This window comes from Rhineura floridana, chromosome 6 (assembly GCF_030035675.1).
Source record: "Rhineura floridana isolate rRhiFlo1 chromosome 6, rRhiFlo1.hap2, whole genome shotgun sequence".
Classification (NCBI taxonomy): Eukaryota; Metazoa; Chordata; class Lepidosauria; order Squamata; family Rhineuridae; genus Rhineura; species Rhineura floridana.
Genome location: NC_084485.1, coordinates 20,988,008 through 21,014,811, shown reverse-complemented (window position 1 = coordinate 21,014,811; position 26,804 = coordinate 20,988,008). Strand labels below are relative to the sequence as shown.

Genomic DNA, 26,804 nt, shown 5'->3' with positions numbered 1-26,804 from the left:
GAAGACTTTACAGAAGAGATGCATTTTGGAATGGATTAAGTTTAAGTAAGTTGTTCTATCAGGCCCATGAACATTTACAACAGAAGGAGCTTCTCTACGGAAGTGAAAGAAGAAATATCATCAATATGCAATCATGAAGACTGGATTCACGTCAGCTTTTACAGTTGAATATTTGATTATGATAGTTTAAAACATTTCCATAATGAGCTATCAGAAACAGAGCTTTAATTATTTGCAAATAAGTAGCTGAGAGGAGACAATCACATAAAACATTCTATAATTGTCACTTGTCAGTCATTTGTTAAAAGACAGACAAAGTACAACTGCAATTTAAGATGGACTAATCTATTCTCTACTTACCCATCTGCAAGGGTCACTGATGAGACTAATGAAGAGGGGAGACAGCTTGCTCCTCCGAACTTCAGGTGAAATGGTGTAGGAGACAGCCATAAAGCATTCAGCACATGCTTTCCGCATACCCCAAACACTATCAGAGCACAGCTCAAAAAACTTTGGAATCTGCAAAAATAAAGTGAAGACATACCTGATTAAACAGTTCTAAAATAGCATTTTATTGATTTGCACTGCAGCTCTCAACACATTTATTTGGAAGAGATTTGCTTCCAAATAATTATTTTTGAGGACTAGAGTAAGGGTTCCTCTTCTGAAAATGCTATTTGGCTAGCAGTTTATAGCAAACAAGTACAAATGATCTCAAGTGACTTATTAACAATTAAACTAAAGCATCCATGTTGATTTCAGTGACATTTTGACTAGATATTGCATGCACTTCTGCTTCTAAATATTTACTCATGTCATAGAAGAAAGCTAAATTGCCGAAGACTGTCAATCTGATTTATTTCAATCTGTGGTGAGAAGTTGACAGCAGGGTCAGATAACTTTAAAAATATTAATGTCCTTTCAGCAAGTTTTAAAGAAGAAATGCTAAAGTTGAAGGATTACCCTTGCAAAATAAAGTTATCAATAGCAGCCACCACCATAGCTATCTAAAGATTAAGCACAATGGCAATTTTAGCTTGAGGGAGAAATCTGACACATGGATGAATTTGAGACTTTAGTTTTACAAGTCTCTGGAAAAAGAGAGCCAAAGAAACAAAGCTGCTAGCATGGGGACAAAACAGTCTTCTTGTTACAGTACTCCTATAAACACTTCCATATATTTTTTTTAAAAAATGCCATTTATGTAGTTTCAGCCACCACATACCCGCCCAGTGTCTTATATTCACAGACCACATTCTATGTGTCCTGTGGTGCATCTGAGAGTGTTGTTCCAAGGATGCTTTCCAGGGTGGCCAGAGATGGTGCACATGACACACTTCATCAAAAGAAAACATGCATCTCTGCATTCTTTCTCTTTTCCTTAGGCTGAACCCTGTTCTGTGTTACCACACATACTCCCCTGGTCACAGCATGTATCCAAGGAGTACCTCCTCCCTCACTCAAGCACTAACTGCCAGACAGAGGGAATGAAACACGTTCATCCCTATGGCATGACACAAGCTCATTCCTTTTGTAATAGTTGAAGTCATGGATTATGCAGAGGGCAGACTGAACTAGCAGCACTTCCATGGGGGCCCACGTCCTTTCTGGGCCATGATCATATTCCTGTTTGTACTGTAAATATGGAGCACTGCAAATACTAGTTTTTCAGTTTTGCCATGCCCTCAAAAATTAATCAAATAATTTAATCTGATTACTCTTTGAGGGCATGGCAAAATTGAAAGTCCTGACCTGTACTTGCTGAACCATGTATATTTAAAAGTGTCTTTCCCAACCACTCTTCACAGATCTTACACTCAGGGTCTCCTGCTCTTATTTCTCTGTTGTCTCCTCACTGCTTTTCTCAAGTTCTCAAGACCAATCTGTAACCCACATTGTCTTGATAACTTTCTGCTGGATTGTACTTAATTTTTCCTTGACTTTCTTTGCCAACAGAAGTCAAAGACAATCTTATTTTAGCTCTGGCAAACTCCAAAGCAAATATCTGTTTTTACTAAGCATTTAAAAACGTTTGAGTTTTTTTTAATGACGCTTTCTAAAAAAAAAATGGGGGGCACAAAAATCTCGGGGGTGGGCAGACACCAGATACAGCTCATGGACCACACATTAGTCATCCCTGTTTTAAGGGATGGAAGGAGAAAACTCTATATGATTCTGAGATCGTCAGCTGTTTTCCTTTACTCTCTTAACTAAAATTGAGGTGCTAAATATATATATATATGTAGCATGGGTACCCCAGGAATACGCTATCTTGTATTTTCTTTGAATAACTTCAATACTAAGCTGTAATTGCATTTGCCAGCCAAGGGAACTTTTTTCTGGGCTATTAAAATTAAGAGTCAAAAAGACATGTAAGAATAATAATCTCTTGTTAACAGTGGACTCTATTATTCATCACAGGGAGAAATAGGAATTGTTCAGCTGTACCAAGCTGTATCTTGGAGGGATAGGGTAACCCAATACATAGGCTTCAGCAGCAGATGGTGTGGTGGAGTGGAGGCGTTTACCTAACCACCCAGAAGGTGAATCGCAGCTGCTTACAGAGAGGAGGAGGGGCAAGGTGGCAGCAAAATAGGTGTGGTGCAAATTCACTGGCTGATCTGATCCCAGTAAGCCACAACGACTTACCTGCTGGGAGGTCAGGCAAGTGCTTCACCATGCCGTTCGTTACCGATAGGCTTCCCTTCTCCAAAAGGCCTCCCCTTTCATTTCAGTGGAATAAATAAATAGTTATACACTGCTTTTCATATAACTACCAAAGCAGTGTAGAGCAATAAAATAAACTATTAGAACTGCATAAGTATACAACAACAGGATAACTGAACAAAAAAAATCAGTGTCCAATAAAAGATTGGATAAATAAATACTGCTCGGGTAAACAAGGATGTTTTTAACTGCCAGTGGAAACATGCCACCAAAGGTGCACGCCATTATCTTGTGGAATGGGGATAAAGAGAGACTGTTCCACAATATAGGACCCACTACAGAGAATGCCCTTTTCCTGGCAGCTATTAGATGGACCAATGCAAACTGTGGAACCCAAAAGAGACGTTCCCCTGAAGAACCTAGTGCATTTTAGTGCTTCTCTGCTTATTTTTGACATGAAATGCCAGTAGTCTGTATTAAATCTAGGCTGACATTGTTCTATTATACGGTCTCTGTTGTAAGGAAGTTTTCGCTGTCTTCTATTGTTGATTTTACTTATATATTGTATTTTTAATACTGTTTTATTTGTATTGTTGATGGTCAGCTGTATACATTAAATAATGTAACTCCAAGACTTCTGATTTGTGAGTCCCAAACAATAACATACCAAATTCTTTTCTGTGGCTTCTTGCCCAACAGCATTGCAAATGTCACCAAAGTTTGCTGCACAAACCTAAAGGAAGAGAAACAATTGTTTGCTTTTAAACATCAATTCCGATTTCCTACTCTGTAAGCCTTTGTTTACACTGATCTAATTACAGTTCTTCACAGTTTGTTTCTGCACTTGTATCAGACATATAGTACCTTGATGTCTATAATATCAACCAAAAAATATAGTTGATGGTTTGTTTACTACCTGCATCCTTTGTTAACCTTACCAATTGTATAAAAGTCTGACAGAGCTGCTATTTGAATATTTTAATCCACACTAACAGCTGCTCAACACATTTCAAGCAGAACGTGCGGTAAGCAGGAAAAGACTGAGAGAAAGGAAATATAGGCAGGATTTAAAATGTAGGGAAGAAGCCAGACCATAAATCACATGGTCTTTGATGTCTGCATACTAATGCCCAAAGCATGAGAAACAAATAGGACAAACTTGAACTCTTAATACAGGAGGATAAATATGACGTGATAGGTATAACTGAAACCTGGTGGGATGACTTCCATGACAAATACAGCAACTGAAGGATATAACTTGTTCCAAAAGAACAGAAGGCATAGGAAGGGAGGCAGAGTCACACTTTATGTTAAAAATATATATATCCCTGCACAGAAATACAGGAGGATGAGCTTGGTAGACCCACTGAGAGTATCTGGATTAAAATCAACGGGGCAAGGAATAAAAGGAACATGGTGGTTGGAGTCTACTGCCCACCACCCAATTAAGGAGAAGGTGAGGATAAAACTTTTGAAAGGCAAATTGCCAATGTGTCAAGAAGGCATGATATAGTAGTAATGGGGAACTTCAATTACCCCAGTATCTGCTGGGAGACAACCCTTCCAAGAACACAGCCCCTTCCAAAAATTCAACTTGTGTTGGCGACAGCTTTCTCCTACAGAAAGTGGAGGAAGGAACTAGAGGATCAGCTATCGTCGACTTGATTAAGAGATGACGTAGTGGATGAAGTGGTAGTTAAGGGAATTCTGGGGGAAAGTGACTATGTTATACGTGAGTTCTTGATCTTAAAGGAAGCAAATGCTGGGAGTAGCTACACGTGTACCCTGGACTTCAGTAAAGCCAATTTTAATAAACTCAGAACAATGATAAGTAAGGTCCAACGGCCAGTGACCCTAATAAGAAAAGGAGTCCAAGATGGGTGGGCGTTTCTAAAAATGGAAATTCTAAAGGCACAATTGTGAACAATTCCAACAAGGAAAAAAAAGGTGGAAGACAGCAGAAAAGGCGAATGTGGCTTCACAGAAAGCTTAGAGATGACCTGAAAACAAAAAAGGATACATTTAGGAAGGGGAGGGAAGGCCAGGCCATGAAGGAAGAGTACAGATAGGTAGCGTGAAACTGCAGGGGTGGCATCAGGAAGGCTAAAGCTGAGAATGAGCTGAGGTTAGCAAAGAATGCTAAAAACAATGAAAAGCTTTCTTCAGGTGCATCCATAGTAAACAACAGAGAAAAAAACAGCTACTCTATGAGGATGGCAAAATTATAACAGATGACAAAGAAAAGGCAGAAGTGCTCAATTCCTACTTTGGCTCAGGCCTCTCCCAAAAAAAGGGTCTATTATCCTCCTGGCAAACATGATGTTCAAGATGAAGGGGCAGGATTGCAGCTTGAGATTGATAGACAAATAGTCAAGGAATACTTAATTACGGTGAATGAGTTCAAATCTCCAGAGCCCGATGAACTGCATTCCAGAGTACTGAAGAAACTAGCGGAAGAACTCTCAGAACTACTGTCTATTACTATTGAAAAAAAGTGGAGGATGGGTGAAGTGCTGGATCACTGAAAGAAGGCTAATGTTGTCCCTATCTTCAGAAAGGAGGAACCTGGGAACTACAGACCAGTCAGTCTGACATCAATCCCAGGGAAAATTCCAGAAATTATAAAGCAGTCAATCTGTAAGCACCTTGAAAACAATACAACAATTACTAGAAGCCAATAAGGATTTGTCAAGAACAAATCCTGCCAGACGGCAAAGCTTTTGACAAAGCGCCCCATGATATTCTGATTAACAACCTTGCTAAATATGGCCTAGATGGAACAACAATCAGCTGGATCCACAGCTGGCTACAGAATCGTACTCAAAGGTGCTTATAAAGGGTTCCTTCTCAAACTGGGAGGAGGTAACGAGTGGGGTACTGCAGGACGTGGTCCTCAGCCCAGTGCTCTTCAACATTTTTATTAATGACTTGGATGAGGAGGTGCAGGGAATGCTGATCAAATCTGCAACTGGAAGGGATAGCTAATACAAAAACAAAATTCAAAGTGCTCTTGATAGGGTGGATCATTTGGCTGAAAACAACAGAATGCAATTTAACAGGGATAAGTACAAAGTTCTACACTTAGGAAAAAGAAGCCAAATGCACAGCTATAAGATGAGAGATAGTTGACTCAGCAATATTACATGTGAGAAGGATCTTGGAATTGTTGTTGATCTCAAGCTGAATATGAGCCAACAGTGCGATGTGGCTGCAAAAAAAGACAAATGATATTTTGGACTGCATTAACAAAAGTATAGTTTCCTTTTTTTTTTTTTTTCAATAATTTTTATTGACAAAAGTATAGTTTCCAAATCACATGAAGTACTAGTTCCCCTGTATTCAGGACTGATTAGGCCTCATCTTGAGTACTGCATCCTGTTCTGGACACCACACTTTAAGAAGATTGCAGACAAACTGGAATAGGTTCAGAGGAGAGCAACAAGATGATCAGGGGACTGGAGACAAAGCCCTAGCAAGAGAGACTGAAAGAACTGGCCATGTGTAGCTTTAAGAAGAGAAGACTGAGGGGAGATATGTAGTACTTTAGAGGTGCTACACAGGAAGCCATATTTCAGCTGAACATCAGGAAAAATTTCCTAACTGTTAGAGAAGTATGACAATGAGACAACTGGATGCTTTAAGTTGGATTTCTGCATTGAGCAGAAGGTTGGACTCGATGGCCCTTCCAACTCTACTATTCTGATTCCATGATCATCAACTCTACCACCCTTAATCAAGAAAGCACTCAAGTACATTATAAACTTTAAGTATGTTTCCAAATGCTTTGCTAAAGCATGGACTATAATTGACTTAAGTTGGTGCCATTTGCCACCTACACTCCAGCCATATTATCAACACAGGGTGTCAACTCAAGTTTTAAGACATGCTTGTTTGGCCCATATACAACAAATGAAAGGTTGCATTTTAATGGTACAGTACTTACAGGTCAAGATAATTTAACTCCAAAATTTTAGCAGGTAAATTCCAATGTATATGGATAAATAAGTCTCAAACAACAAGCACTAACCTTCCGTACTTGAAAGAGTTTCCCATCACCACAGAGCTCACAGAATCGGGGAAGCAGAAACCGTTCAACAGTAGATTTGTTCACCATAGAAGCCATTTTGCAGATTATCTGTTACAGGAAAAATATGTCAGTTCTTTCTCTCCATTTAAAGTTCTCCTAGCAGTTCTGTTAAAAATTATGAAAGAAGATGCAACTTGCTTATATGAACTTCATATGGCTTAGAAATAAAGAAATATCAGGTGAAATTTATTTGGTTAAAGCAATTTTACCCCTTTCTTTGTAATTTTTTTTTTAAAAAAACTCCCAGAGCAGCTTACAAATATCAGTAGTAAGTCAGTCCCTGCCGTCAGACTTACAATCTAAAAGGCATGACACATAAGGAAAGATCATAGGTATTTATTTATTATTTGATTTATATCCTGCCATTCCTCCCAGCAGGAACTCAGGGTGGCAAACAGAAGCACTAAAAACACTTTAAAATATAATAGAAACAGACTTTAAAATACATTAAAACAAAACATCTTTTAAAACATTTTTTTTAAAAGCTTCCAAGACATATTTTTTTTTAAAAAAAAAAGTTTAAAAAAGGTATAGAGAAGGGGGGAAAAGCAAACTTAGGCACTAGTTCTTCGTTACAGAGGTTTTGTAACAAAGAGGTGGAGTGGAAAGAGTTCAAAAAGAAAAGGAGCCAGATTTTGCTAGTCTGAGTTGACCAATGAAGAGACCCGGAAGTCCCATCTCTTCCTCTGCTACAGACAGATGGAATGGCTGCTGCTAAATGACAGCTGAGGCAGGTGACAGAACCTGCTATCTCCTAGAGTTGGAATCACATAAGAGTTAATCCCTGTTCAAGGGTGCGGAAGTACTCCCAACAGCCCTAACCCCATTATCCCCAAACCTGCCTTTCCCATGTTGAGTGGGAAGTTCTGAAAAAGGCTGAATATGCTTAGAAGCCTGCTTGCGATTGGAGGGTGATACCCCACCAAAGGAGCCTGCAGAATGGAGAACTCCAATGTACCCCAACTGGTCTGTCTGATCCTTGGTTTTAAACACTTCTATGTTCACCAATGGATCTCAAGAACAGAGATGGCAACAACACCTGCACTGAAGCTCAGACCCAATGGAACAGCACTCGCCTAGCAGGCTTATCTTAAGAGGGAACAGGATCAAGGGCTCACTGGTGCACCAGGAAAAGTTTTGGCAGCTAACTACAAAGACACGTAATTTCTACCTGGAGGTCATTAATGCAACAACTCCATGGACCAGTCATTAGTTTTAGCAGACTCCTGAATAGCTCCCTTGCTGAGCAATACTTGGCTCTCTGACTTTGTTTAACCTTTTCTATCTGACAGCTTCCCTACTTATCAGTGCTTTTCCAAATCTTCATGGCATCTCACTAGTTCATGACCACTTCCCTGCCTTGTCCAGAAGACAGGAAACAAACAGTACAAAGCCTGTGTTACTTATGCCATAATGGCAGGAATAAGACCCTGTGTAAATTTTATGTAATCATTTTTGGGGTTTCTGCTGGCGACTACTGATGGGGATAACTTCTACCTGCATTCCATTTGGAGAGCTGCATTGGGGCATTCCTCAGTGGAGCTCCCCTTACAATGGATGTCAGGAGAACTAGGTTCCGCCTCATCCAAATTCCCTCCAGCGTGGCAGAATGAGGGATTAGATTGCACTGTCACAAATATATACAACTTGACTTTTATTTTGTAATTCCTCCAATTTCAGCAAGATTTATACACCTTTTAGATAATAGCCCTCTACTTTTTAGAGATCCCTTTATTTAGTTATAAGATTTCTATTCCACCATTCTATTAAAATAAAAATATTCTCATGGTTGGATACAACAAAACAATTAAAAATATATAAATATACAAAATATAAGAAAAACAGCAGAAACAGGTGTTAAGACAAAACCCTAAAATACAGCAGCACAAATAAAACCATAATCAAGAAATGATCACACATTTCTCAAGAGATGTTAATTTCCGATAAATTATCGGCCAATATCTTTACTGAATAATGACTATAAAATTTTTACAATGATTTTGGCTGAAAGAATGAAAATAATATTGCAACAATTTATTCAGGAAGATCAAGCGGGGTTTTTACCTAAAAGACAATTACGTGATAACGTCAGGAATGTTTTGAATGTGTTGGAATATCTAGAACAACGAAATGACATACAAGCTGCTTTGATTTTCTTGGATGCTGAGAAAGCATTTGATAATTTGAATTGGAAATTTATGTTTAAGGTTCTAGAGCAAATGGACTTTGGAGATAATTTTATAAAATGGATCAGATCGATTTATACATCACAGAAGGCACAGATAATTATCAATGGGGATTTAACGGACTTATGTGAAATACAAAAGGGTACAAGACAGGGATGTCCATTGTCCCCCCTTCTATTTATTCTGGTTTTAGAAGTGCTGCTTAGAGACATAAGGCAAGACAAAAGGATTTCGGGAATAAAGATAAAAAAAGAGGAATATAAATTGAGAGCATTTGCTGATGACTTGATAATTGTATTAGAAAATCCCTTGGAAGGAATCAAAGTATTGATGGATAAATTAGAAGAATTTGGACCATTAGCAGGATTTAAGATCAATAATCAAAAAACGAAGATGTTGGTGAAAAATTTATCTTTAAGAGATCAAAAAGAGTTAATGGAGAAGATAGATTTTAAAATAGAAGAAAAGGTGAAATATTTAGGTATCATTATGACAAATAAAAATTCAAAGTTGTTTCATAATAATTATGAAAAACTACGGACAGAGATTAAGAAAGATTTGTTAAGATGGGATAAATTACAGTTGTCATTAATGGGTAGAATATCTGTAATAAAAATGAATGTATTGCCGAGAATGATGTTTCTATTTCAAACAATACCTGTCATATCCTCTGATCTACCTTTCAAACAATGGCAAAAAGATATTTCTAAATTTGTTTGGCAGGGGAAAAAACCAAGAGTTAAATTTAAATTATTACAAGACGCCAAAGAAAGAGGAGGGCTGGGATTACCAAATTTGAGACTTTATTTTGCTGCTTGTTGCTTAGTCTGGATAAAGGAATGGATTCTATTGAGGAATAAAAGATTATTGGATTTGGAGGGTCACAACCTGAAGTGGGGATGGCATGGATATCTATGGTATGATAAAGTAAAAGTTAATGTGGATTTTAATAATCATTTTATAAGACGTCCTTTGTGGAATATATGGAATAAATACAAAACAAGTTTTTTTTCGAAAATACCACTATGTGTTTCAAGTCAAGAAGCATTTTATAGAAGAGAAATGGCTGGAAAAGAGAAATGGTTAACTTACCAAGAACTATTAGAAAATGTGCATGGTGAATATATAATGAAAGAGAGAGAACAACTAATAAAGGAAGGATATAGTTCACAATGGTTTGCCTATTTACAATTGTTAGAAAGATTTAAAATGGACAAGAAAATGTATGGGTTTGAAATAAATAAATCTGATTTTGAAATAGGTTTGTGTACAAATGATGAATGCATAATTGCAAAAATGTATAAATTTTTATTAAAAATGGACATGGAAGAAGAACAAGTAAAAGAGTGTATGGTTAAGTGGGCAAAAAATTTTGGTTATAATATACAAATGGATCAATGGGAAAATATGTGGAAAAAAGGTTTGAAATTTACATTATGCTATAATCTTAAAGAAAATTTTTATAAAATGATGTATCGTTGGTATATGACTCCAGAAAAGTAGGCAAAAATGTATAGTAATGTTTCTAATGTATGTTGGAAATGTAAACAACAAGAAGGATCTTTTTATCATATGTGGTGGTTGTGTAAACAGGCAAAATTATTTTGGGCACAGATAGGTAGGATGATGCAAAAAATCTTAAAGATAAATATTCAGTCAAAACCAGAATTTTTTTTATTGGGTTTTATGGATAAACAAATGGAAAAGAAATATGGAAGAATAATATTATATATGATCACGGCAGCAAGATTACTATATGCACAAAAGTGGAAAATGGAATCGATACCAACAATGGAAGAATGGCTATTGAAATTAATGGACTTAGTTGAGATGGACAAATTGACATGTCTTATTAGAGAAAAAACGACAGATACATTTCTTAAGGAATGGAAGCCTCTTTTGGACTTTTTGTTGAAAGAAAAAAACGAAATGATGATAATGGGATTTGACGATTAATTAAGATAGACTTTGGAAAAAAGTGAATTTCGTATGTTTTAGGAGACAGGTTTGATATATATTATATACTTATAGCTGATCTGTAACAAATCGGAAGTCAAGTTTTTCTTTTTATTTTATTTTTTCTGTTGTATTGTTTCTGTTGTATTTGTATTTGTTTTTATAAAAATTTGAATAATAAAAAAATTATTATTAAAAAAAAAGAGATGTTAATTTCCAAGTGTCACTATCCTCACCTAAATCCAGCTTGGACTTTATGTGCACGTATCTGTAGAGTTAGACAAGAAACTTTGTGCTATGTGTGGTTCTTGACTTCAGCCAGCAGTGGGCTGATGCACCAAAGTGGCCCTGTGCTCAGAACACTGGCACCAGTGCTGATCATCTGTTAGTGGGGAACAGAGGTCTGGATTCTGCCAAGCAAATGACTGACAGCATCACCGATGATCTGACCAGGACTATGCAGTATCACATTATAAAACACATAAATAGAATAAATTGTCATTATGTTTCACCAGCCGAATACACAGATTGCAAGGATACTTCTGTGGATTGGCATTTTCATCATCTTCCAACCCCTGAATCCATTTATACTCCCTCTGCTCCACCTATCTGGAAGGGAAGTTTGGAACCTGACCTGTGGAACTGCACTAACTGTGGATTCCAGTGGATGACCTCTGAGGTTTTAGAGGTGAGTGTCTCAGGCACTGGCACAGAAGGTGCCATCTCTTGAGCAACCTCCTGCCTGCGTGCCTCATCCACAGAGTTAACTGCCAAGGGTCAAAAGAGACTGGCACACACAGACCCCAACATATCTCTAATCATGTTGTACCTTTGTGCGGATTGTAATTATAAGCTGCTTTGAACCATTTTTGTTGAAAAGCAGGGTATAAATCTAACACACAACACTGCTAGCCCTGAACATTCAGTGCATGCTTCCCCACCACAAAAACCTCCCATTTCTCAAAGAGGAATGCCTAAGAATTTCTCAATATCTTTGATTTTAACACCTTCACACAAAGCAGAATTAGTTTTTTGCCCCACCTTAAGAATTCGAAAGCAGTACACTGCAAGTCCCTACCATATATCCCAACAGTCTTGTAAAATTATTAAATTGCCAGTACCACAAAGGTTCATTCAAATATTCCAAGAACTAGGCTCCAAAACATTTGTGGGTTTAAAAAACAAAAGTCATAAGGACATAAGAAGAGCCTGCTGGATCAGGCCAGTGGCCCATCTCCTCCAGCATCCTGTTCTCATAGTGGCCAACCACATGCCCATGGGAAGCCTCAAGCAGGACCTGAGTGCAAGAGCACTCTCCCCTCCTGCAGCTTCTGCCAACTGGTTTTCAGACATATACCTCCTCTGATTACGCTGGCAGAGCACAGCCATCATGGCTAGAAGTAATTGATAGCCTTATCCTCCATGAATTTGTCTAATCCTCTTTTAAAACCATCCAAGTTGTGGCCCTCACTGCCTCTTGTGGAAGCAAATTCCACAGATTAACTACGTGCTGTGAGAAGAAATACTTTCTTTTGTCTGTCCTCCATCTTCCAAGTCCTTCTTCAGTTTCATTGAATGCCCACATGTTCTAGTGAGAAAGGGAGAAAAACTTTTCTCTGTCCACTTTCTCTATGCCAATATGTTTACAGATATTTTAAAAGTATATAGCTATTAAAAATCAAACCTTACTACTCAAATGGTTCAGTTTTTGTACAGAATGTCAAGTAAGGATTTACAGAATATTATCCAATTCTGACTTTAATGGAATTGTCAGCCCATGAAAAACACATCTGGCATTCAGATGTTACTTTGGACATTGGCCTAAGCAACTCTCAAGCAAGAAATTTTAGTCTAGCTGGTAAAGTCATTTTATGGGTGAAGCGTCAGACAGCTATGCTAAAATGGAATTACAAACGTTCACATTTCTTTGAGACACAACTGAATTCTTGCAAATGACCTGAAGAACTCAAGACACTTGGGAATTAAAAGATTTAAATATTTTATATTTCACTATAAAAAGTTAACATGAAGCAATGAAGTATTTTCTATAGATGTCTAGACATCATGCCGAGACCAACATAGCTTTAAGATACTGAAGTTATGAAAAGTTGTCAAATATGTTAATGCTGGAGCTTTTGGCACATTGAGGTCAAATGGGACTATGTATTAATTACTTGGAAGGATTGCATTTTCTTTCCAGAGTTTAATTCTTTTAGCAGCTGGGAAATAAAACAAGACTTGCTCTGTATTCAGACCTTTCTCCCAAATAGTTATACTACTGGTCCATTGTGCATTTAAATTAATTGGGATATAGCAATTTTGATGTCCAACAGAGCAACCCAAAAGGGTTTTCTATGTTAAATGGGACTACACAGCAAAGACTTTGGAGCCAAGGAGAAACAGCTTAACATACTCAATTATTGTTAAATTTCTGGAAACCAATAACAACTGAAAAAACGAGTAATTACGCAGATACAGAGTTATTATGTAAAGGTGTCTGTGGGTTGTCAGTACATATTATGTTCTAATTTAAGAACATACTGGGATTTAATAAATGTGACATCCTGTGTCAATGCACTTTCAGAACAGCTGTGTTTTGTTGACACCGCTCCAGGATTTTTCTTTTTTTATAGAAAGGAGATGAGATCGGGGGGGGGGGAGTTTGAGTTCAAGCCACTACAGACTCAATAGTTGTGTTGGCACATCACTGTAAGCCATAAACTACGGGCTCTGCTCCACTCCTCCTGGCATGCAATGGAAGGAAACAAACCATGGTCCCTGGCTTAGTGTTAAATAGAAACACTATCAGAGCAATCCTACCTATACGGAGATGGCAGATACCCCTATTTAAAACTCTGTTCAGGAGTGAGGCTACTGCTAGGTGAGGTGGCCTAAGCCTAGAAGAGGGAAAGCAAGTCTTTCAAACCGAGTTTGACTTACAGCACCCTCTTTGCTGGTGTAAGTTCTGCCGGGTTGCCAGATCATGCGACTGAGCTGAAAGAAATTTCGATTAGGTGTAAGGCTCCCCGTTCTGTCCTTTTTAGGGGAACTTCCACCTGAGCCAGGATGAGAGACTTACGCCAGCATATCTCCAACTGAGCTGGGTTTGTGGATTTATGCTGGCATAGTCCCAACTGAGCCAGAGATCAACCAGATCCTAAACCACTCATCCTGGTGGATCTTGGGTTTGATTGTCCCCTAAATTTCTGGTTTATTTCAATCCCAACAAACTATGATCTGTAACCAATGTTTGTTCTTGGCTTATGAATGGTAGTTTGTTGGGAGCAAAACAACCCAAAAAACCTGGTTCAGATGTAACACTAAGCCAAGGATTGTTTCTTCACAACACAAGATAGGAGGAGCGAAGTGGGCACAATTTCACTCATGCAAGGTAAGCTGTGTTTTATGGCTTATCATTATTTGTGAACATGGCCCATGACTCCAGATCAGCAATCCCAATGGTGGATCATGATTTACTTGTAGATTACAAAAGATTTATGAGAGTGACATAGCAGGGGGCAAGCAACTTGTGCTGAAAGTAACATACGAAAATCGAGTTGACTGGTGACTTCTAATCAGAAAGAAAGATTGATAGATTCTTCGAAGAGACAAATTTTAATGAATGGGTTCTTTTAATAAGCAATATGGAGGGCAAAGAAAGGAGCTCTTCAGCAGTGGCCCCTCAGTTGTGGAACGCCCTTTAGACCAGTGGTTCCCAACCTGGGGGCCATGACCCCCATGGGGGCCGCAAGGTGGGGGCCTTGAACAATAAAGAAATGAATTATTTATTAATTTTTTAACAAAAGTTTTCACTCCCTGGACGCTGTCTGCTCCCCACTGCCGACGACACCTCCCCCTTGCTCCAAACGAGAGGGGTGGACTTTTGCTGAAGTGCCAGAGCGTCTTTCAGGCACATCGAGGGTGGACGATGAAGGAGGCTGAGGGTGGAGGTACCAGGAAGAAGAGGGGATTGCTATCACCAGCTCCCGTCTCCTCACACTACCGCTACTGACGACACCCTTGCTCAGAACAAGAGGGCTTTTCTTGAAGCAAAAAGAAGCAAGGCTGCAAGGAAAGGCTGCTTTCCCCCTTCCTTCTTGGCAGCCAGCCTGCCTGCCTTTCCTGGCTCCTGCTTCGTTGCCATCTCCTTTTAAAAATTATTATTATTTGCAAGGCCACCCAGATCTTGCCTTTGCCCCCCCCTTTCTTTCACCTGCATTCCGCCCCCCCAAGCTTTCTTTCCAAGATTCTACAGCAGTTGAGGGTTTCACCCCTCCCACATGCCTAAATACATGCTCGCCTACAGATGCTTGCAGGAGGGGCAGGTGTGTTTATGTACGTGCATGCACTGATCTGTTTTCTGTTCCACTCTCATTCCCCAACTGCACGCTAACCAAGTCATCTGTTCTGATGATCATCCCAAGGCATGAAAGCACTAATTCCCCTCCTCAATTTATCCATCCTTTTGTCTTCACAATCTAGCATCCCCACCACTGTTGCTTCTATTATTATTATTATTGTTGTTGTTGTTATTGTTGTTGTTGTTATTGTTGTTGTTGTTATTGTTGTTGTTGTTAAAAAGCTCAGCAGGTTAACTGAGGCTGGGGTCCATATACTGCAGCTGAAATGTACTTATTTATTTAATTATTATTGCATTTATGTCTCATCTTTCCTGCTCAAGGAGGTCCACATGGTTCCCCCCTCTTTCCATTTTATCCTTACGCCAACCCTGTGAGATAGGTCAGGTTGTGTTTGGTCCAAGGTCACCCTGTGGTCTTCATGGCTGGGTGGGGATTTGAACCTGGATCCTAGTCCAACACTGTAACCCACTGGTATTGGGAGATAGGACTGTATATCTTCAGACTGTGTGTGTGTGAGGGGGATACCAATTTGATTGGACCTTTGCATTAAGAGAAGAAAAACACACCTCCCTGTTGCAGGGAGCTTTTTTATGGAAAGGGATATTTGGAGATGTGATCTTTGCCATGGACCAATTTTTCAATTAAAAGAGACTAAAGCTACAATCGGGGGGGGGGGTCACAAATTTTTTTGACCTTACAAAGGGGATCCTGTATTCATAAAGGTTGGGAACCACTGCCCTCAACTTTTTAAACCTTGTGGTTTGTTTTTAAAGCTACATTTCTCTGTCAAAAGTAATTTTCATTCCCTATGGAACACCTGCACAGGAGCTCCTCACATGACCTAAATGCTAAACAGGAAGCATGAGAAGTCTCTCATACTCAGAAAAGTCCAACGCAATGCACAGGTTCTCATAAAAGTGCCAGTTTTTCTCTTCTCTGATATTCACCTTAGAATTTCTCATTTGCAGTGTAGACAGGTTGGAAGCCAACAGGGACTGAGCCTGGTCATGTGGCATATACTGACGGAATGCACCAGCAAGCACCTCCACTATGCTCACCCATCCTCTTCATTGTATCTCCACTTAAAAAACAAATTTAAAACTAGACCACTAGGAAGACCACATTACAGAATGTAACAAGCCAGTAACAAAGGCAGCATTAAATCTGGAAAGCATTCAGTTATTACGCTTTGTACAATAAGTTAAGACAGTAGATATATAATTTAGCTCACTATTACCAATTTAGAAGAATTCCCAAATAAAAAAAGTGCTACTTACATTTACAGCCTCCACTTTGTATTCATCGTCACTATCGGCAGCAGAGAGATCTAACAGAATTGGACACACTTTGTTTTCAATATCATATTGACCAACGAGACCTTGTTCCAGCAGTATCAACAGGGAATCCTGGCTTGCTTTTCTAACCTACCAATGTACAAAGGAGAAAATGAAAACCGCTAAGAAAGAATTTCCCCCCAATATATAAGAAGTGTGAAAGTGGTAGCACCCTAAAATCAGACAAACCAATTCATGTCCTTCCACATTTCATTAACTTATAATTCTGTAATTTTTTTTAAAAAAGTATGATTCTAGAGGCACTGAAAAGAGGTTTATGGAGCTTGACTAATGAGATGAACAGAATCATATGTTGCTCATCTCAGACTCACTGAATACATGTGAGCATCTGTGTTACATTGGAGAACAACCAAGGCTTCAGTCCAAAGTTTTGAGATTCCTATGCACTCGTAAAGTTCCAAGCATGCCTTCATGCATTTCAGTGGCAGGGCAGGTCTAGGTACAGGCTTGTAATTAGCTGCTTGCTTGATCATCTGTGGCAAGAAATAATCAAACAGAGAAATTCTGTACATGGGAAGAGATCACATTTTTTTTCAGAAGGGGGAAGGCCTGATGTTCCAACAAATCATTAAAAATGATTGTGAAACTGGTCATTAACTTTCTTGTGGACCAGTAACTTTTGTAGATTAATTATAAAGCTGTACATGTGCCACTGCCTCTGAAGAGATCAGGGAAGCCTTATGTGCACAGAAATTCCATCATACACTGGAACTGCTAAAGCAGGCTTTATGCTAGCTGGAAAGGTTGCTCATTATACTCTTCACACATACTCAATTGGATATGTTAACTTGGCAATGTTCAGAACTTGCTCATATAAACAGTTATACAATGATAACCTTCTAACTCACTTCTGTCTTAGATTAGTACACATCAGAGGTACAAGTGATACCCTATATTGAGTAAGAGCTGTTGACATGTCACCATTTAATTTTAAGACAGTAGCATTGTTATTATCTTGGGTAGGTGATATTCAAGAGTGTAGATGATATTAGCAAGACTGTAGGGCTAAAACTGCAATTTCCTCACCAATCTATATAGGAGTTATTAATTCATGATGGAACAAACAAAAATCAGTCCACCCCAGAACTATCTCATGTACTCCATTGATATAAACAAGCCTTTTAATCACATCTACAGAAGCAACTGCTATCTGAGAATGAATTCCAACTTCCTAATATGTTTAATACTGTGCCAGTTGCATTGGCTGCCTATTTGTTTCTGGACTGTCTAAAGTGGTTGCTTTGACCTTTACATCCCTGAATAGTTTGGGACTAGATTATTTGAAGGATCCATATGAAGCTGCCCCATATGGAACTGCCCGAGTCCCAAGATTGGCCATGGAGGCCTTGCTTCTGGGCTGCCATCAAGACCAAACGGACTGGCAGGTATCAATCACAGGGCCTCATCTCTTTAGAACTATCTCCCTAAAGTAGTATGGATGGCCTCTTCAGTATTTACCTTTAAGCAGACACTGAAAACTGTTTTTGCACTGCTTAGCATTTTATTGATTTTTTTAATGCAAGCTGGTATGTTGGCTGCTGCTGTTTGTATGAATTAGTTTTGACTGGTTTACTTTGGAATGTATTTTAAATACTGTATATGTTATTGTTTTCTAATTTTAAAAACTGTCTTGGGAGGATTTGTACACTGAAAGGGGGTATAAACCTACTAAAAATAAAGAAAAAGTCTATTAGAATTAATTTCAAAAAAACACCATTTTAAAATAGATTGGCTATTGAAAACTACAGCTCTTCCCACTGACTGCATTCAGCTTGAATGCTGTATCCACGGTTAGTATTATGGGAATGAGCCACAGCTAGCATGCTCTCCTCCCATGACACAAATGTGAGGAGTTTCGAAGGTTTAGCTTTTGTTTTTTATTAACTGCAGTTTAGTGTATTATCCTAACCCTAAACTGTGGCTCAACTATAGAAACAAGTCAGCTTCATAAACTATGATTTGAAGTTGTTTCAACAAACCATAGTTAAGATTAATCACAGCTTGTCCGGGTTTGGATGTCACAATAAACTGTGGTTAATCTAAAACTAAAGCTAAAGTTTCCAAACTCCTTCTCATAGCCATGCTGGAGGAGGACAGGGGAGTGAATAATCCAAGGCTCTCCGCAGCTTGTTCTTGTAATGCTAAATCATGGTTTAGCACTACACCTGAACAAGTCCATTCTCTCCAATGGAAGTTCTTGATACTAAAGTGAACTATTCTTTCAGCCCAGAAATCTTTACCTGGTTATTTGGATCTGTGAGATATCTCACCATAATGGGCATAAGATATTCAGAAAAGGCTGTGGAAAAGTTTGGCCTACTATCCTGTAGGAAAATGGCAATGGGGGGTATCTGCTCCACTAGTTCTGTCCGTACAGTAGGCTCTGGGGATTTAAAAAACAAAACAGGGTTAGTTGATTTGAAGGCTGTAAACACATGCATTGAATGAACAAAATTTAATGTTGTAAAACTTTAAGCAGCAACTTCTTTTAGAATATAGCAACTTCTATATAAGCAGCACAATCTTTTGGAATTACAGCATTTAATAGTGTCACAGAGCAATAAATTCATTTTAGCGAAGTCATCTAGACCACATACTTCGCATGCAGAAGTTCTCAGGTTCAATCCTGCTATCTTCCAGAAGGGCTGAGAAAGTCTCTTGTCTGAAACTCCAGACAGCCACTGCCAGTCATGTTGATGATGCTGAGCTAGATGGACCATGCATTCTGTTATATACAGTAATATCTCAAGAAAGGAGAGTGTAGAAATTGGAACTCTCACCTGTATCTTCAGCCAGCCGGACCACTATCGCCATTACTGTCAAGTAATCTTCTTCATTATGACTGAAATCTCGAAAGACATCAAGTAGACCTCTGGCAATGATTTGCCTGTAAAGACAACATTTATTTATTTATTAAAAATAAAGTATATGTAATCCAAAGTCTGTGAGGAAGATAAAACAGCAGAATCTGATCAACTGAAGGTGAAGGTAAATGACTAACATCAGATTACTTTCTGTATATGTACAATGTAATGCAACATAATGCAGCTTGGAGATTAATACAACTTAGGCCACAATGTTCATTGTTCAGCAAAATATGAAGACATGTCATATGGCTGTACTAAGTAGAATCTATAAGTCACTAATAGGCTCTTAGAAAACTAGCACTACAGCTTCTCCTTGACATATTAGTTTTCTGTGTGGAAGACCATGTGGGAGTGCCCTGAAAGATGTTTGATGCCCTCCCTGCACCTACAAAACAGTCCTGCAGAGCAGCATTGCCTTATTCTGCTGCTAGTACAGCTAGGTCCTGAGGAAGTTGGCTTCGGGTGCGATTTCGTTATTTTCATGCAGTTAGTTATTTCTCTTTACAATGGGCTGATCTACATTCACTAATAGGCAAAAACCTTGCGGTTAAAGAACGTACCTATAGCCAACAGATATTTCTATCAAACTTTAAAAAGCAGGGAAATTGGGCAGCTTTAGTGAATGCACCAGGGGAGCAGGAGACCTGATCTCCTCTCTGAGATGTACTGCCCTACAAATTTGTAAAAATGCAAGGACAATCCACAGTCCAATCCACTTCCTGTGTAGCGGAAGAATTTGGTAATGTGCCTCTGAGCATATTTATTTGTTTGTTTATTTATTTATTACATTTATATACTGCCCCATAGCCGAAGCTCTCTGGGCGGTTTACATCAATTAAAAACAATAAAAACAAATATACAAATTTTAAAACACAAAAAACAATTTAAAACACAATTTAAAAAAAATTAAAAACAATTAAAAAACATATGGTGAATGGGGGCAACACCTGCCATCTCCAAAGATGGAAAATTACATTTTTGTATGTTTGCGTTCTTCTTACTTTGGTTCTTTCCTGTGTTACTATTGTTTCTACAGAGAATCTAATCTAGAAAAGTTTATTTCCCTCAACATTCATCCTTGAAACCTGTACCAAATTTATTTTTATTAATTTCAAAGCCATTTTATTGGTCAATGTCATATGATGGTGAAGACAGCCTTTTGTGTTTCAGATTGGAGGTTATGTTCTATTTCTATTTTGGGTGCATTAACAGTTGAATCTGAAACTGCAGTTTGATGTAAAATCAAAGTGATTACAATATGTTGCTACTTGACTCTAGCTGTTGGAAAAAACAAACTTGGCCTACCCAAGATGCATGTTTTCAACCTGCTATGTTTAAACCACTACACTTAAGAAAAGGTGGCATGGTCATTTAAAAACACAGAGCACACCTAGAATTTTGCTAGAATATATTTCATCTCCCACTGTTCTATCTTGTGCAAACGGAGACACTCCTCATGTTCACTGGAAATTACTCTGCAGAATAGTCAGCGCCATTATTCCACAATTGTTTTTGGAGCTTTTTTTTAGTGTTGCTAAGTGTTGCTGTACTTCACATATTCACAGAAACAGAAGAAAATGATTTACTAAAGGAAACTTCACTAAAATTACAAAGAAAATCAAACATATTTACAGTGACTATTTGTACTATATCAACTGTTTTAATATTGTTGATTCCTCCCTGCTAAAACAAGATCAGCACATGTCTTGTTTCTGTTATTTGGGCTGATTGCAGGTGTTGACACCACTCACCATATGCTCAGAGGCACGTTACCAAATTCTTCCAAGCTACACAGGAAGTGGATTGGACTGTGAAAGACCAACCCAAATTGTCCTTACATTTTGACAAATTTGTAGGGCAGCACAATATCTCAGAGAGGAGGTCAGGTCTCCTGCTCCCATGGTGCATTCACCATAGTTGCCCAATTTCCTTGCTTTTTAAAGTTTGACAGAAATATCGGTGGGCTATAGGTACGTTCTGAAGCCGTAAGGTTTTTTGCCTATTAATGAATTTCTCTGCTTTTTACTCCGGGAGTTAAGAAATGGGATCCTGTGCAAGTTTGCTGAGAACGGATTGATCATTTCCATGCTTATTGAGTTCACTAAGATTTACTCCCCTGCAATCATGCTTAAGATAGGTGAAACTGACTACAGGGGATGGGGAGGGGAAGATGGGAGCGGACGGCAGCATGCAGGAGGGGGAGGAGAGAGGCAGGTTTGATCATTTGCATGTTTATTGAATTCAGTGGGATTTACTCCCGTGCAATCATGCTTACATAACTGACCACGGGGAGGAAGGCCTAGAGTGGGCAAGAGAGGAGGAAGAAGGAAGAAGTGAGGAGGAAGGGAGAGGAGAAGGAGAGGAAAGGCAGGTCTGATCATTTGCATGCTTATTCAGTGGGATCTACTCCCATGCAATCATGGTTAGGATAGATAAAACTGGCCATGGGAGGGGGAGGAAAGGGAAGGGAGAATACAGGGAAGAAGGAAGGGGGAGCAGAAGGAGGGGGACAGGGAAGGAGGGGATTGGAAGGAGAGGAGGGAGGGGCAAAAGAAGTGGGATGGAAGGGGCAAAAGGGAGGTGATGGGAGGGAGGGAGGGGAGGGCAGATTTGATCACTTGCATGCTTATTGAGTTCACTGGGATTTACTCCCATGCAATCATACTTAGGATAGGAAAAACTGACCATGGGGAAAGGAAAGGGGGAGGGTGAAGGAGAGGAGAAGGAGGGGATTGGAAGGGGATGGGAAAGGGAGGGGTGAAGGAGGTGGGAAGGGCAAAAGGGAGGGAATAGGAAGGAGGAGGAAGGGAGGGCAGGTTTGATCATTTGTATGCTTTTTGAGTTCAGTGGAACTTACCTTTGTGCAATCATGCTTAGGATAGGTGAAACTGACCTGGGGAAGGGGCAGAGAGGAGGAGGGCAGGAAGGGGAGGAGGAGGAAGGGGAGGGGGAGTAAGAGGAAGGGGAGGGAGAGTAAGAGGAAGGGGAAGGAGAGTAAGAGGAAGGGGAAGGAGAGTAAGAGGAAGGGGAGGGGGAGGAGATTGGATGGGTGGGCACTGGGCAGAAGGGAAGCCCCTTTCCTTTCTAAAAGGAAAATACTGTGAACAGTATCATTCTTTTTCAGGGTTTCCCCCACCTTTTTATTCTACAGCAGGCACATGTAGCCTCCTGCCCAAATTTAAACCAAAGCTGTCCCTGGCCACATCCACACCAGACCTTTATTTCACTTTAGATAGTCATGACTACTCCCAAAGAATCCTGGGAAGTGTAGTTAGTGAAGGGTGCTGAGAGTTGCTAGGAGATGCCCTGTTCCCCTCACAGAGCTTCAATCAGAGTGGCTGACTGTTAAACCACTCTGGCCACTGGAGCTCTGTCAGAGGAACAGGAGCCTACTTTCAGCACCCTTCACAAACTAGACTTCCCAGGAGTCTCTGGGGGAAGCCAGGACTGTCTCAAGTGAAATAAAGGTCTGGTGCCAGTGTGGCCCTCTGATTAAGCAAGCCTAAACAGCTATGAGTCTGACTTTTAGAACACTGACAGTTGGTTCTTACTGAGCATGTCCGGCTTTATCATTGAGTTCAATGCTAAATTCCTTAAATTAATTAAAAAGCAGCCAGTCATTTTTTAAAAACTTTTAAACTGCAGAAGATGAAGGTCAGAGTATGGGGCAAGGTCAGTAATAGGATTACAGCTACTCTGTGAACATGGTTGATTTTTAATTAATTTCAACAAATTACGAGAACTCTGACAGAAAGAAGTCCAACAGGGGTCGTTTTTTCTCTCTCTCTCTCTTTATAATTTGTACTCTCAATTGTCTCTGACTGTTTGTGTATTGCCATGAAAATTTAGAGGGTTGTTAAGCAAGCATTTCTGAGTTCAGGAGTATATGTTTTGTAAGGCTTTGTTTTGAAATGAGCTTATGGGAAGCATGAGAATGGCATGGCTATATAATTAAGAGACATGAGAGTCCCCTCAATCAAGCCCATCATAACTTCAGATCATACAGCCATAATATTTGCGGATAACATCAGCCTACTGGTAAAGAGCAAGATACAGGGAAGCAGCTATAAAGAGGAAATGAGAGGGAAGAAAAGTAAATCAGATTGGGGATTGGGCGGGGGGAAAATAACCTCATGACAACTGTGGCAGAATCCTGCTATCTCATTCTAATCATCTGGAGAGAAAGACTAAATACATGTTATTTTACATTTTTAATATTATATTGTATTAAAATATCTGTGTTTAAAATCTATAATAAATATATTACCTGTACTGAACATCTATGAAAAGAAGAGAAAAATTCACATGACAACATTAACATATTTGTATTGTTACCTGTTAAATATATTATCACTAAATGCATATTTTTCCAGACGTGCAAGTGGAGCCAAGTTATCCTGTTCTGGAATGTCCAAGAATGCAGTTATCCTCATGCTATCACAATCTGGTCCATAGTCTTCAAACCCAACTTGAAGGAAAGAAAAGTAGCATATTATCAAGGGGGGGGAGAATCCTCAGCACCAAAGATGCCTAATGGTGAAATCTTGAGCCTTTAAAACTAACCCACATAAAATAAAATTTCACAGGCTTTGGCAGTTCTTAAAGCCAAAACCAATGAAATTTTTGATAAAACGTTTGAGGAAATTCACATAACTAACTCTGGTACAGAGAAGGACTGAAATGAACTTGGGGACAAAGGGGCCAACACACAATCCTACAATTTACAAGTCTGTATTTAAGAGGATTCTATAAAGTCATACAGTTGGGAAAAGTGTCTGATGAGGCACTAACAGACATACACATTTTCAGTTACTAATATATCGATACATCAGGACACTAAGCTACCTTATTCCGTTTGTTTATGTCTTTATTTGGACCAGACATATCCAGAACCTATTGATGCACAGTGCCTCACAAATCAGATTTTCAGTATAATAATTAGTTAACATACTAATTACATAGCTTTTTTATTGCTCATAGTAGTTCACACACTATCATAGCAATCCTTACAACAATATTGTAAGGAAGGGCACTACTTTTATCTCTATATTGCAGATGGGGTCTAGAGATAATCATTTCCATAAGGCTACCTAATAAATTCCTAACTAAAGTGATCAAGGAATTTCTGAGATCACATTTTCAGCACCTACTGTAATTATATACATAAAGTTCTCACTCACTCACAGACCTCTCTATCTGACCTATATATTTCTGTCTGAGAAACTCCCCTCAGGCATATTTATTTATGCCCACAGAAGCTTACAGAAAGATACAAGCAAAATAATAAATCAGTAAAAAAATGAAAACATAAAACATATCAAACACATAATTTCAAAATCCACAATGAAGACAGTAAGATAGAACCTGTATAAAATAAATGTTCACCTAAGTGCCAGAAAAGAGGAAGCCTGATGGCTCTCATCAGGAAGGCATGCCAAAGTTTTGGTGCCAATACTGAAAAGGCCCTGTTCTTTACACCACCCAAACAGAGGTTAGTAAAGGGACAGATAACAAGGCATCTCAGGCTGACCTCAAGGTTCAGACAGGTACACATGGGGGTTGTCAAATGAAATGTTTCAGACTGACATATTTAGCAGTAAGTTTCTGTTTGCTGCTCTCCATTATTTAAATTCTTAACCCCTGACCTCCTACAGAACTTACATTTGCTTATCATAATTACATGAGAAGCTTTCACAAAGGCAAATGCCATGGTTTTTGCTTTGATTTAGGAGAAAAGAAGGGAAAACAGTCAGTTGAAGTATGGAGGGGACCTCTGCTTCTAGTGATATTATGAAACATAAAACGAAGTGGGACTTACTTCAGAGTAATACAAAAAAAATACCCATTGCAATAGGCAATACTAGCTAATTATACTTTGTTAACTATGCAGTAAATAAGGTGCTTATCTAGTCAGCTGGTCCCCTTTTGTGAATGAAAAGCTAGCTCCAGATGCAGATGTACCAGCTAATGCATTCCACTGTATTTCACTATATTTCCCTAGCCAGAGGTACCTACTATACTGCCGAAATGTATGCATGGTGCATTTGTGCATGCATTCTCTCTTGCATGGCAGAAATACAAGAACACTCTGATGCAATAGAAAGGTTTGAGTTCTTAAAATATTTGTTAGGTGATATACAAAGCCTGCAATTAGTTACAAAATGTAGTAATGAACTGTTTAAATATAGCTTTTAAGTTAGTTCTAGAAACACAGCCTTAGAAATATAAAATATTTCATATACCCACATCATGCTTAATTAGCTACACAATTATTGCCTAGAAACTAACCTAAGAAACTAGAAACCAATTTTACCCAATCCCAGTTCTTGTCCTAAATAGGAGCCAACAGGATGGGTGGACCATCCACTTAGGATGGGGTGACTAAGAGATCTGAAAGCCACATGTGTTGTATGTGAGGGAAGCCAAGAGAATGACTAGGGATAGGTATGATATAGCCACTCAAACATGGTAAGAAATGACAAGACCATGAGTCACCCTTCTCACACCAGGCATGAAGTGGAAAAGCTAGTGGTCAAAATTATGAAGGAAAAGCAGAGGATTTGTCAAAATGTCTCAGGACAAAGGAGAGGAACGCAGGAGCTAAGCATCTCTGCTAAGTTTGTTGGCAAAATTGCTGACAAAGGCGGACAGCTACTTTAGATGTTATCTCTCCTTAAAAAAGAGAGTGGAGAAATCCAGGGTTGGGGGAGAGAAATGGCGTATGTGACATTTGAAAAACTGGAGTCTGATTTACAAATCCTGCAGAACTGACTTGGCTTCCCCTCCCCACCTTCAGTAATGAAGGCTTGCCAAAACTCCCTCCATGCATCTAGAGGCAGCCCCTCTCCAGGCAGAGAAAGCAAATGCAACCAGCTATACAGCACTCTGTTAACAACAGCACAGCAATGTGGCAATTGTGCCTGCATTCTCACTCTTGCTCTCTCAGCTGGCAGAGAAACAACACCTAGTAAAGGAAATGCTGAAGAGGGTAAACATAGCAGAATACTCTGGCTGCTGTCTTTGCAGTCAGTTTTCCTATCCTTGCAGAAAATCAGAGTCTGATAACACCCAGGCTAGGGGCTTTAAGCCTGAAGGAGGGAGGGACCTGTTAAAGAAGCTAGAAGACCAATAGCAGGGTGCAGAGTAATTCAGGGGAGTGGAACAGACACAAGACTGCAGTCTGAATGGTTATGTGTAAGGCTGCACTACTTGCCCCTTAAAGATTGGTAAGCACAGAATAGCATCTAATATGGCCCCAAGAACAAGGAAAGAGAGAAGACCTACAAGAAAAGATATTTTCACATGTATATCCCACCTTTCAGCCC

General features: G+C 39.1%; 1 protein-coding gene across 6 annotated transcripts in view; it reads right to left on the bottom strand.

The window, feature by feature from the left end:
• Positions 1 to 26,804, bottom strand: part of LOC133387101 (serine/threonine-protein phosphatase 4 regulatory subunit 1-like) — a 69,848-nt gene that overhangs the window by 31,885 nt on the left and 11,159 nt on the right. For all 6 annotated transcript variants that reach the window (XM_061631168.1, XM_061631167.1, XM_061631164.1 and 3 more), the window contains 7 exons: positions 23,815 to 23,947; positions 19,393 to 19,499; positions 18,853 to 18,995; positions 16,535 to 16,681; positions 6,695 to 6,802; positions 3,335 to 3,400; positions 361 to 519 (listed from right to left, as the gene is read on the bottom strand). In XM_061631168.1, coding sequence (XP_061487152.1) covers positions 361 to 519; positions 3,335 to 3,400; positions 6,695 to 6,802; positions 16,535 to 16,681; positions 18,853 to 18,995; positions 19,393 to 19,499; positions 23,815 to 23,912 — 828 coding nt within the window. In that variant the 5' untranslated portion in view covers positions 23,913 to 23,947. The remainder of the gene's footprint in view (positions 1 to 360; positions 520 to 3,334; positions 3,401 to 6,694; positions 6,803 to 16,534; positions 16,682 to 18,852; positions 18,996 to 19,392; positions 19,500 to 23,814; positions 23,948 to 26,804) is intronic.